This window comes from Ursus arctos, unplaced genomic scaffold (genome assembly GCF_023065955.2).
Source record: "Ursus arctos isolate Adak ecotype North America unplaced genomic scaffold, UrsArc2.0 scaffold_37, whole genome shotgun sequence".
NCBI classification, from domain to species: domain Eukaryota; kingdom Metazoa; phylum Chordata; class Mammalia; order Carnivora; family Ursidae; genus Ursus; species Ursus arctos.
This window is the reverse complement of record NW_026623053.1, coordinates 11,414,155-11,426,772: the sequence shown is the minus strand read 5'-3', so window position 1 is coordinate 11,426,772 and position 12,618 is coordinate 11,414,155. Positions and strand designations below refer to the sequence as shown.

Below are 12,618 nucleotides of genomic sequence, written 5' to 3'. Positions count from 1 at the left end.
TGTTGTGTTATTAAACATGAATGTCTTCAGCTAAACTAACTCTTTATAAGTACCCTGTAAACCGACCAGCAAACTTTTTTTCTGGTAATAGAAAATTGGGGGAATACTTTATCCAAACTTGAAAAGAAAATGAAACATATGTTCTGACATTAAAAAAAAAACAAAAACAAAAAACCTTCCTAGAGAATTCAGAACAGCATTGTATCAAGAATAACCCCACCATTCTCCTATGTTAGCTGAATCTGGCATATTAGGAAAATTATACTCAACCATGGATGAAGAGAACTACTTCATGAGTAAGTAAGTAGGGAAAGTGCCAGTGCATCTAGGTAGACCTTATCACACCATCAGACCCAGAGAGAATAAATTTAAATCTTTTTTAGAGCAGTGAGTGACATAGTGTCATTAGAGACATTCAAGACTCCCTTGCTAACCCTGAGAACAGAGGTCTAAGAGGAAACTAACTTTTGATTTTCTGTCCTGGGTCAGAAGCAGAGATCAAGACATATATACATACATACAACAAAATAGAATAAAATGCAACTGAATACAAAAGAAAACATAATGGTTTGCTTGGGTATGTGTATGTGTGCTTGAGCAGTGTAAGGGGAAGGACTGGAGAAGTGGGCTTTATAATTTGCCCAGCCCACTGCAAAATGAAAAATTATTAATTCCAAGATGGTGACAGGCAGCAAAGCATTGTGGCAGAGCGTTAAACCCAGAAGGGTCCTTCTGAGGTCAGGGCCCTGTGCACCTGCACAGTCACACACCTGAAGCCCATCCTGAGGGGAGAATAAGATTAGAATTCATCTCCACAGACTGGGAAGCACCCATCTCCCCACCCCTGTCAAAACAACAAAAAACAACTACCAGGATTGGAGCAGATAGTGCCCAACCTTGATGGTGGTGCTAGTGATGGTGGTGGCACTGGGTGAGGCTGGGAGCACCAGTCCTACAAAGCAGACTTTAGAATGATGGGAGAAGAAAGAAACCAGAGTTTCTGAGGTTCCAGAAGTAAAGGTGCCAGATAGAGAATAGGGTAAAGGGAAAGAGGCCACATCAGACCTTCCTCCTGTCTTTATGTAGACAATGCCTGTTCTTTCAAGAGACCATCTCCTGAATTCAGCCACTTGTGTAAGTCTGGTGCTTTGGGAGCTGCGGTGGAATAGGTGGAGTTGGGTATCGGGGTGTGTCAGACACAAAAAAGGTAGAGACAGGTTTAAATACATTTCCGTGGACAGGCTTCCTACCCTCTTTGGCAAGAAACCCAGGGGCTCCCAGAAGGAGGCGGGATGTAAGTGGATTTCCGAGGACCCTCTATTTTCATTCTCCCTTGAAGCTTCGAAGGTAAGACCCACGGAAAACTGCAGGGCTCGGCGTTCTTCTGTCCATCACAGGTCATCCCACTGGTAGATATGTGTTGTCCTGGGGCATTTGGAACTGGTGGCGGGGACTGGGGACGGGGAAGCTGGCGGCGCTAGGAACGCCCTTCGGAGGAGATGCGCTCCGTCCCCTCCGTCTGCGGTCGGGCAACCCGGCTAGCGGAGACAGAAGTCCGGACGGAGAGGGATGGACCACGCCCGCGGAGGCGGCCTCAAGCTCCGCCGCTCAGTCCTGCCCGGGCTCGGGGAGGCTCAGGCCCCGGGAACCCAGGGCGGAGGGGGCGGTGACCGGGCACCCTGCGGCTACTGCGGCCGCGCGGCCGCGGCTCTTGCGGCTCCGGCGCCCGCCGGGTGGTGTCTCCGCAGTGCCCGCCTCCAAGCTCCCCTTCCCCGCCCCTCGCGCCCCCTTCCCCGCCCCCGCCCGGCGCCCCGGCCGAGCTGACCCGCCGCCCCGTCCCTCGGAGCGCGCCGCGGCGGCTGCTCCACGGCGGCGGCAGCGCCTCCCCCGTGCGGCGCCCGCGCTCCCGGCGGCGTAGTCCTCCCGCCTCAGCCATTTTCCCTCCCCCGCTCCCCTCCCGATCCTCATCCTCTCGCCCTCCCCCCGCGCGGGGACTTTTCCGGAAAGTTTTTATTTTCCGCCTCAGCTCTTGGAGAAAGAAGCTCCCGGCCCCGCGGCAGCAAAACTTTTCGGCTACCGCTCCGCCGGCCCCCTCCCTCGGCTGCCCGGCCCCGCGGCCCTTGGCGCGCCCCGCCGAGCGATGAGCGCCCCTCCGGTCCTGCGGCCGCCCAGCCCGCTGCTGCCCGTGGCGGCGGCGGCAGCGGCGGCCGCCGCCGCGCTGGTCCCGGGGTCCGGGCCGGGGCCCGCGCCGTTCCTGGCTCCCGTCGCGGCGCCGGCCGGGGGCATCTCGTTCCATCTGCAGATCGGCCTGAGCCGTGAGCCGGTGCTACTGCTGCAGGACTCGTCCGGGGACTACAGCCTGGCGCACGTCCGCGAGATGGCTTGCTCCATCGTCGACCAGAAGGTAAGGCGCCGTACAGGGGGCGCTGCCCGTCCGGTCGCCCCTCGCCGCGCGAACTTTCCGGCTCCGGGGGCTCGGCGGGGATCCAGCCTCGCCGGCGCTCTGGAAGGGTCTGGCACTGGCCAGGGTTGGACGCCGGTATCTGAGGCACTGCATTCCCTGTTGTCCGGTTCTCCCCTTGCCCCGTCTTCTTGCATTCCCCATTTCTCTGCAGTCCGCATCCTCCTCACCCATTTCCATTCCCCTCGGGACATCCGCAGGTATGTTGCTTGCCCCATTTCTCTTAGCGCCTCTCCCTCCTCTTAAGACTTCCCGGCTCCCCCCTCTCTTCCCTCTGGACCCTGGACCGGCACGTTCCTGGCGCCAGATTCCTCCTTCCCGTACCAGAGTTCCCCCCGCCTCCCCTCCCGGGACACGCTCAACACGATTTCAGCACCACTCCCTTCCTCTTCAGGCCCCTCTCCCAGCTCAGACTGATGCTGAGGAGTTGCTGGAATGATCTAGAGATGAGGAATTTCTCACCTGTCAAATAAGCTTTTAAGAGGGGATGATTGACTCAGCCAGCTGTGAAAACACCTGACCAGATCACAACCTCTCACCTCCTGGTAGTTTTTTAGTCCTACCTTTGTTGTGAACGTGAAAGCAAATTTTTCAACCCTGAGGCACTGATAGTGGGGCATTGAAGTGGAGGCACAGACATATAAAGGGTGAGGGTACTCCCAGGAGCATCCCAAGGCTGGCTGTACCCTTAAGTTTGAGGCTGTGGGACTCGGGACAGCAGTCACAAAAGGCAGGTTGGAAAAAGGGCCATTATCCTGGGCCACGCCACCCAGGGAGGAGACGCAGCCTGCCCACCACTGTTTCTAGTGCAATTCTGAATTTCAGGTTGTTTCTGTAGCCATCCCGAGCGATGTTGCATGGAAAGCGGTGATAAGAGTGTGAAGGAAAGGGGGCCATGGCGCCAGTCTTCTCAGTATAAACAGGCAGGGATTAGGGGGTGGGGACAGAAGTCTCTAAAGGTGCTGAATTTCAACCCTGGAGGACTGGCTAGTACTTGCCTTATAAAGGTCACTTGAATAATCATGAATGTTTTCTTTGAAGTGTTTGGAACAGAGGTTGCTAAATTCGAGTGTTGTTAATTGTGGCATCAAGCACAGGGATGTTAGAAAAATCCCCAGGGAAAAATCAGTAATCTAGAAAGTTTGTAAAAGTTCTGGAGGCTAGACTAAGGCAACAATGAGTGTCAAGAAGTTTTGGTTATTGAATGTAGTGACGTTTTATATTGCATATGACTCAGTCTTTTTCAACTTCTATGTAAATGACAAATTCTATCTAATTCTAGTACAAGTCCTGTTATGTGCCTCCTCATCAACATTATGGGATATTTGTTGCATGTGAAAAGGAGCACTCTTTTAGGCACTGAAAGCCTTCCCTTAGTGGAAGCTGTAGTCTACAACAGTCTCCATTAGGGTGCAAACCAGTTGATTTTAAGAGCATTAAACATAAGCTCTTAACATATAAACATAAACATGAGATGAGCATAAAAGCAGTGTATAATGAAATTTCTCAAAAAGCTAATGCAATTGTATAGAATTTTAATTTACCTAAATTTAAAACAAGTGATAGAGTCACAGGGAATATTCAGATTGAGTCAGATTAATATGGCAGACTGAATTCCAGTTGTCTCAATAGCTACCAAGAGGGATGGAGGGAACGATTTGAGTAGGAAGAGAGGTTTCAAGCGCCTATGGATTGCAGCCGGCCTGAGGGTAGTGACTAGGGTATTTAGAGAAAGTACAACTGTGAAAAGGCCTTGAAATTAAAATGAGCTCAAATTATTAGAAGCCTCAGTAATCTTCCACATAGAGATATCAAACCAAGGACATCTGAAAGATGGATTTGCTGTGTGGGAGATGTTTGAGAATGCCAAAAATGTTATGGTAGAAAGAAAACTGGAGTTCAGTCATGAGCTACTTGCGACCTGAGCCAACACTCTGGGGAAAGACCTGGAAAGGTACGGGAAAGGGAAAATCATCAGCTTTGGTGGCTCATTTATAAGGCAAACCTCTTTGGTATTTACTCTTGTAGTTCTCTTTCTGAAAGAAGAGTTTGAGAAGTTTAATGGCTTGGGATAGCCAAAGTAAAGAACTCTCTTGTACTTTTTTTTTTTATAAGGTTATGAAAAGAGTTCGATTTAGAGATGTGTATTTGAGGGTTACTTATATACAAAATATTGTAAATAAATATTTATTGGATGGTGGGTCTGGACAGAAAAATTCCCATCTATCTGTCCTCTGTCATCTGTCTTGAGACACATTATCACCGAGGCAGAAACAAGATTAAGAGGGCTGAATACCCATCACAGGATAGCAGGGATCTCTCTGCTTTGTGACAGTGGAAGTGGCAGACAGGGTCAGTGCTGAATTAAGGAAATGGGAGGAGATCCTTTGTCCCTCATTTCAGGTTCTCTTAAGTACTGGCTGAAGAGATCAACCATGATGAAGGATGGCAGGAAGGAAAGAGAGAGAGGGAGGGAGGGAAATGAATGTTTTAGGTGAGAACTGAGAGTTTGAAATCATTTACAATTTGTAATATAGACATGGAGTAATGTTGAGCTTATAGCAGAAGGTTCTGATTTTCTGAGCCGTCTACATTCATTGTTTCATTAACTTTTTGAAAAGGGGCTTCATAGGATTTGAGAGTTCCCTAAGTACTCATACTAAAAGAGATCAGATTAGCTTAAATCTTTGGAAGTGTTAACTGACAATTCAATTTATGTCAGCAACATTCATGGGGCATTTTTTGTGGGGTGTACAAATGAGGTGTATAGGGCAGAATAAGAGAGATCTTGTCCCTGAGAAACTCATCTTCAAGTCATTACTGTTGTTATTTAGAATTTAGTGTATAGTTTTTCTTTGATTATGTAGGTTTGGAAAGTGGCAGACATTTGACTGTACTTGAAAAATTTTAATGGTAATTCAGCATTTTAAGATTAATGTACCCCAAGTATGTACTGAATTAAATAGCTAAAGAATTATTCTTTTATCTTTTAGTTTAGGTCAAAAATCTAGTCTGGCTCTTCTATATGTAAGCATGTTTAAATATGCAAGATGTTATTCCTTCTTTTTTGGAAGTATTAACGTAAGGTTTTACTTATGCTTATTTCTTTACTTTGCAAGCATGTAACCTTGAAGACTGGTTATATATAAAAACATGTATTTTGTTAGTATACATGATTATTGTTTTCTGGAAGGTAAAAAAATAAAAGTAACTTATTTCCCTCTGAAACACTGTTACTTTTTACTATCAAAGGAACCTTGAATATATAGACTAAGAAGGAATTGTTTTGAGGCAAGGAACAGTATTCCAAAGGAAGAATTAGTTTGGTTTCCTGGTACATTATCCGTCTGTCTATCTATCTATCTACACACACACACACACACACACGCGCGCGCACACTTTTTTTAAACAAGCAGTATTAATTTAGGGATGTGAGATGCAATTAATATGACTATATGTCCGTTCATTTTGGTTGTTATCATATTAGAAAGATGACTCATATTTCCCTTTTGAATTTACTAAAATGAAGTAATAACATCAGTAAGACCCTTGGCGTATAGTTTGGGTTTACACAGTCAGGTATCTGACCAGAGAAACTAAAGAGTGAGATTTTATAGAAGACAGCTCACTAAAGGCATGATAAAGGTTAGTTCCTTGGTTTGAGAGAAGCTTTGCTGTTTGTAATTGTTTCACTTTCTTAATTGTAAATTGTTCTCTTAACAGTTGTGTCATTTTTGCCTTTATTGTAATTTTAGCTACTCTACTTCTGCAGATTAAGGTGGAAGTAATTAACTACTTGATCAGCCCAACATATAAGGAACAGCAAAATCCTTTTAAGCTAATGATGGTGTTTGGGTTTTAGGTGTATACTTTTTATTCAGATTTTATATTTGTCATTATTGTATGTCAGTTGATTTCTGATTTAATGATGAAGTATAGAAGTTGTCATTTCATTAAGTGATTCTTAATGTAATTCAATACTATATGTTTAAAATTATAATTTCAAGCTTAGTAGTATAATAGGAATATATTTTGATATATATGTAATGCTCATGTACTATCTATATGCAATATTTACATATATACATAGTACTTTATTATCTAAGTATATAAGTGTGTTTGAAACGTATTTTTAAAAGCCTACTTTATCACGTATGGCCTCCAGATGCTTAAGTATTGTTTTATATGTTGTATTGTAGCCTGCAAAAATGGGGCCTCATTATATAGCTCATAATCCAAAGAGAAACTTTGCTTTATATTTTCTATCAATGTGCAGAGCTGAAAACCTTTTCTTTCTTTTTTTTTTTTTTTAAGATTTTATTTATTTATTTGACACACAGAGAGACAGCAAGGGAGGGAACACAAGCAGGGGTAGTGGGAGAGGGAGAAGCAGGCTTCCTGCTGAGCGGGGAGCCAGATGCAGGGCTCAGTCTCAGGGACCCTGGGATCATGACCTGAGCCAAAGGCAGACGCTTAATGACTGAGCCACCCAGGCACCCCAGAAAACCTTTTCTTATAGGTGTATGCTATTTAACAGTTTTCACAAGGAGAACATTCCTTTTTTATTTCTTTTTTAAAAAAAATTTATTTAAGTACTCTTTGTGCCCAATGTGGGGTTCAAACTCACAACCCTGAGATCAAGAGTCATATGTTTTTCTGACTGTGCCAGCCAGGCACCCCACAAGGAGAATTCTCTATTTTATTTTATATTCTCTCTATTTTATATTTATTTTATATTCTAGAAAATATTCTAGGGAATATTCTAAGAATTGGATGATTGGCTGTTTTGACAAATATATAAATTAATTTGGGCCTTTAGATCCAGGATTGAGAATTTGAAAGAATTTTCTGTGAAATCTATAATGTGCATGTATGTGGGAGTGGGGGTTGGATGGTAGGTGTGGGACTGGAAAATTATTAGTAAAGTTTGTAAATTTGCCCCATACTTTATAACTGTGTTGCTTCATATCAACAGACTCCTATCACAGCTATTAAGGGCTATTTAAAACTTTATTTAGAAATTATTATTACTCTTTTTGTGTGTGTGAGGTGATTATATATAGGTCTTCACCAGTTTATGCATGAGTGACTTTTAATGACCTTACTGGACAGTACAAACACATTTGTAAGCCTATGAATGTATGGTTGTGACTTATCTAAGATTACTTTGAACATTAAAGATAATATATATAAAGGATTAAATATACTGCCTGGCAAATAGGTGTATAATAAATAGGATTATTGATAGTCTAAGGCTTTACAAAATAACATACTGTCTTGTTAGCAAAAGAAATGTGTACTTTATTATTTTATTCTTATATCAACATATTAATAAAATTGTAGTATTAAAAAGCAGTATGACTGTAAGGCCTAGATAACATGTTTTCTCTGCTCTCTATAATAGGGCAAATCTTAGGAGTAGTTCTTTGAAACTGCCTCTCAAATTTCAACTTCTCAGAATTCCTCAAGGAGTAATTTGATTATTGCTAAATGCAAAACACACATGCTGATAAAAGTACAGCACATCTTTATTGGTTTTTATTATTTTTGACAATAAGTTGATTTAATTCTTTTTCAGTTGTAAGTAGAATTTCAGTGATACTTCATTTGATAAAAAAGGAAACTAAAATAGGTAAGGGTACAATATTTGGCAACATAATGATTCTCAAATCTGATCCTGAAGACTGAAATCAAAAGTTCCTTTGCAAATCTACCCTTGATACGAGGAGGAAGGCACTAGAGATGACTTTGAGAGATCATATTTTGCTGTTATACTAGCATCTAGGGGTTGTTTGCTAAGTTGTTACATCTGATGAATAGCTCATATAACATGGTTGCTCGCACACATGCCAAAGTGTGATATTGGGATGAGAGGCCATTTTACTGGGAAACAACTGAGTTATCAGTTTCATTGAGCCAATCACAAGTCTTTTTCAAATCTTTTCACTACTTACCACTTACCTCTTATTGAAGCCCATGCCCCATTATAAAACCTTTAAACAACCACAATCAGCAAGTATCCATCTTTTAGAGTAGAAGAGATAATTACATGAAACATGTGTATGTGATTTAGACTGGAATCACTGAATGAGCTCTCAAGCTATACCAAGAAATGAGTATGCTCAAGATAGCAGGACTGGACCCAGATTAGATTAGAGGTGGATAAAATGCAATTCATAGGAGTTGATCATAACATGAGAGTTGTTTTATTTTTTTATTTGTTTGCTTCGCTTTCCTGAGTTGGACATAACTAATATCTTTGACCTCTGACCTTCTAGAGTCACCTTGATTCATCTGAAAGATCTAAGCCCAAATGTGGCAATAGAAGTTAAAAAAAGGGGGGGGGGATGTTTTTAAAGATTGTGATTAACTTTTAATTTCCTCAGCATCATTCTAGAGAGGCTTTGAAAATGAGATTTCAGTTTCTTAAAACTTTTCTTAATGTTGGAATATGTTAGAACACAAAAGAACAAGAAAAAAGTGCATCAGTTTTTCTGTATTGATAGAAATTAGATATAGAGAAAATGGTTATTTTGCTCACATGTATTCAAAATTTTTTTCCATCTACAAGAATATGTGAAGTTTCCCCCAGGAATTTCTTTGATACTGTCAACCAAGTATTTTTGTACCACTAAAAACCAATAATGACAGCACCACTTGAAGCCGCTTGGCAGCCAAGAAACCCACATTTTGCCGTCTTTTACTCTGTCTTTCTAGTCTCACCCAGAAAAGAGATAAATAAACAAAGCTTTTAATTACCTGACCACTATAGCCATTAAGGAATATCACATATTTTAGATAGTCAGAAAGGTAAGAATTGGTATAAAACACCACATATTAAGACACAATTTTGCCTGTCAAAATTTATAGTTTCCTGTGTGGAAGTGTCTTCCAAAGTTGCAAAAAGGTTTTATTTGGCTAAAACTAGACAGTTGATACAGCAGCTTAGCAATGTTGGCAAATACGAAGATTAGATTTTTAAATATGCAATCATGTAGGAATTTTGTTCAACTTATTTTAGTGAAAGGGGGAAAAATATGTACCCTTCACTGGTTCATTGGCTTTTTTTCTAAGTCACTGATTGACGAGGAATTTGTTGAATTTATTGCTTGTTTTCAGGCATAATTTCAAAAATTTCTGATTTCTACTCCCCTAATTGTCAGCAGACACTTTTTTCACATATGTATCATCAAATAAATGAAAAATATGAATGTGACAATGAAAATATTGAGCAAAAGATAACGATACACCTAATAAAAGGTATTATTGATAATCTGAGGTCTGTAGAATAGTGCCTTGTCATATTAACAAAAGAGACATAGTTTTTATTAGCAGGAAACTTTTCTAACTTATTTTGGTAAAAAAAATTGTATGTACCTTTTGTTTGTTCAGATTGTTGGAGAAATGCCATCCTTTGAGCAGTTGAAGCTTGCTTGAGTATAGAAATTTTGTTACAAAAATAATACACTTAAATCCAATTAAAAGAGTGTTAAATATGTGAATAAAGATCTGAGTCTCTTTCCTTTTTCATAAACAATGAGATAAGAAAGAATCTGAATATAATCAAAACCTGATTTGATAAGATATGTCATAGACAAAAACATATTTGCACAGCAAATAGGATAACAATTTATTCAAATGTGAAATCCATATACCATTAAAGCAGTTTGCTTTTTGTCTATTTTTCATAAATGTTTAAAGTGGACTTTAAAAATTTTTTGCTGGAGATTTATTCAACTTGATTTATGTTGATGTAAATTTCAGATTTTCTTAAGAAGCAAAATATTTTCCGTGAATCATTAGTAAAGATTAAACCAATAAAGTGTTAACAAAGATTTTTAAACTGTCAGTGTTGAAAATACCAAAAAATCAAACCTTTTCCTAGGTTGTCTAAATAAGTCATACTAATGTTATAATAACTAGTGGATACTTATGGAACCATCGCTAGCTTTTGAAGGAATAACTATGGCCAGAATAGAGACACCAGGGATTCAATTCTAGTTCAGGTGCTTGAATTAAGTTCCAGAGAACTTAATTGATTGAATTAGGCCAGGGCAAATATTTATTAATGGCACCGTATCTCAACCTTTTTATCAATTAAACATGATCATTCTTTTCCCCCATTTTTTTTTAACTCTTTAGGTTTTGAGAAATGGCAGTAGGTCATGGTCTGGCAGGGCGTCTTAGGTGGGACCAGGAGTTCTTGTAATACCTCACACTGGCTCCATCGTTCTCCTAGTGCTGGGATATCGTGGCCAACCTTCAGGGAGGGACATACATAAGGGCTCCAGGGCATCTGGTATAGAGAATAGGAAGAATTGGAAGACACCTAAGGGTGATTTCTTTATCAAAGAAAATAGATTATTAGTGTGGGACTGGAGAATATTTCTCAGTTTACAGAAAAGTCAAGTCTCCTGGCCATGAGGAACCATCTGTATAGTCTTTGCCCTCAGTGTCTTTGAAAGGTTTCATGTGCATCCTGTGTATGGAAAGCTGCAACTAGGAGCATAGGTGACTTGCAAAGTTGTAATTATTTAGAAATTGGTTAGTCCAGTTAGACCCTCAGAACAGGAACAGTAGGGCTCAAGGCCCCTTGACGAAAAGCAATGGCCTAGGGCAAACAGTTGTGGCTTTTGCTCTTGTGAAAAGCTGGAAAGAGTCGGGGAAATGGTGGGGTTGATGGGGTGGCAGTTAAGTTTTGGTATTGGCTTTGGATCAGTGGTGATGAATAGACCTGAGCAGGTAGGCAAGGCCTCTGGGATTATGGGACTAGTGGCACCAGAGGGCAGAAGAGAACAGTGACAGTGAAGCTCTGGCCTCCTGTGGCTTGAGTTAGCGGGAGTGGCCCCACCACATAACTCATGGATAACCTTGGGAAGAGGTCTAGAGGTGGCTTTTTACAATCTGAGTGGATCTCCTTGGAAGTTTTCACAGTGTCACAGATGAGACGTTCAAGGAGCAACTCCAGGATGACTTGATGGGAGAGTTTTAGGAAGAGCTTGTCCCAGGAGCATTGGGTCGCGCGCTCTAAGGTTCTAGGCCTCACGGTGACAGTGGCCGGGAGAGGGACGCCTCCAGGACAAAACCTTCCTGGTGTGTACTCTGTGTGCCTGACTTATCTTGGCTTCTTTTCATTTGTCATCTCTGATTTTCACAGTAGCCCTTTGTGATAGACGTTTTCTCTCCACTTTAAGGATAAGGAAACTGAGGGAGGTTAAATTGTTTATCCCAAATCACATAGCTACTAAGTAGAAAGCAAACCCCCCAGTATCTGATTCACTTCACTATAGCCATTCCTAAGAACAGAGGGGGCTGGGCTGGCCATAGATCTGAACAGAGAGTTTGGAATTATCAGAGTATGGGAGAGGGAGAAATGTTAGATTTCCTATTGTGTTGGCTGAAATTAAAGGCACTTCAGCTTTGACAGTATATTATTTATGCGTGTGTATAAATGATTCTTTAGTCTGGAAGGCTTCTCTCATGTGGAATTCACATCCCACTTTATGTAGTCAGCTAAATGTATAGTCACTCCAGGGGAGGGGGGTGGGGGAATGGGATAGACTGGTGATGGGTAGTAAGGAGGGCACGTATTGCATGGTGCACTGGGTGTTATACGCAACTAATGAATCATCGAGCCTTACATCGGAAACCGGGGATGTACTGTATGGTGACTAACATAATATAATAAAAAATCATTAAAAAAAAAATGTATAGTCACTCCGGTGACCACCATGACAATGCTTGTCTTATTGGTGGCAAGATACCCCCCCCCCAAGTACTGATAATTAATGTAACGAACATTGAAGATGAACTCTCACTGGGACTATTAGGGCCATTACTGATAGCTGATTGCCCAAGTATTTTAGAGCCATACCTCACCCTTGAGTTAATATGCCTTTTTTTTTAAGTGGATAGCAGAATTTGGTTTGGAATTTGCTTTTATTGTACTCCAGTAAGAAGATGTGGGGATAGCCATTCCTTACCCATCTTTAGAGTTCCACACACACTGTTGTTTTTCTTAAGAAGTTAATTAACTTGTGTGATTAAATTGGCCTCCCGTGGTTCACAACACTTCTTTCCAGGGAGATATGGACACGGAGGTGTCTTGGAAGAAAGGATTATGGTAAGACCAAGTATTGATCAGTGTGGCTCAAGAC

The 12,618-nt window shown here is 41.6% G+C and overlaps 1 protein-coding gene across 1 annotated transcript in view; it reads left to right on the top strand.

Moving 5' to 3' along the window:
• The first annotated feature begins 1,841 nt into the window (after window positions 1-1,841).
• PRKD1 (protein kinase D1) overlaps window positions 1,842-12,618 on the top strand; it is a 311,194-nt gene continuing 300,417 nt past the window's right edge. Inside the window, exon 1 of the mRNA XM_026513536.4 lies at window positions 1,842-2,404. Within this exon, the coding sequence (XP_026369321.1) occupies window positions 2,141-2,404 (264 nt within the window). The 5' untranslated portion in view covers window positions 1,842-2,140. The remainder of the gene's footprint in view (window positions 2,405-12,618) is intronic.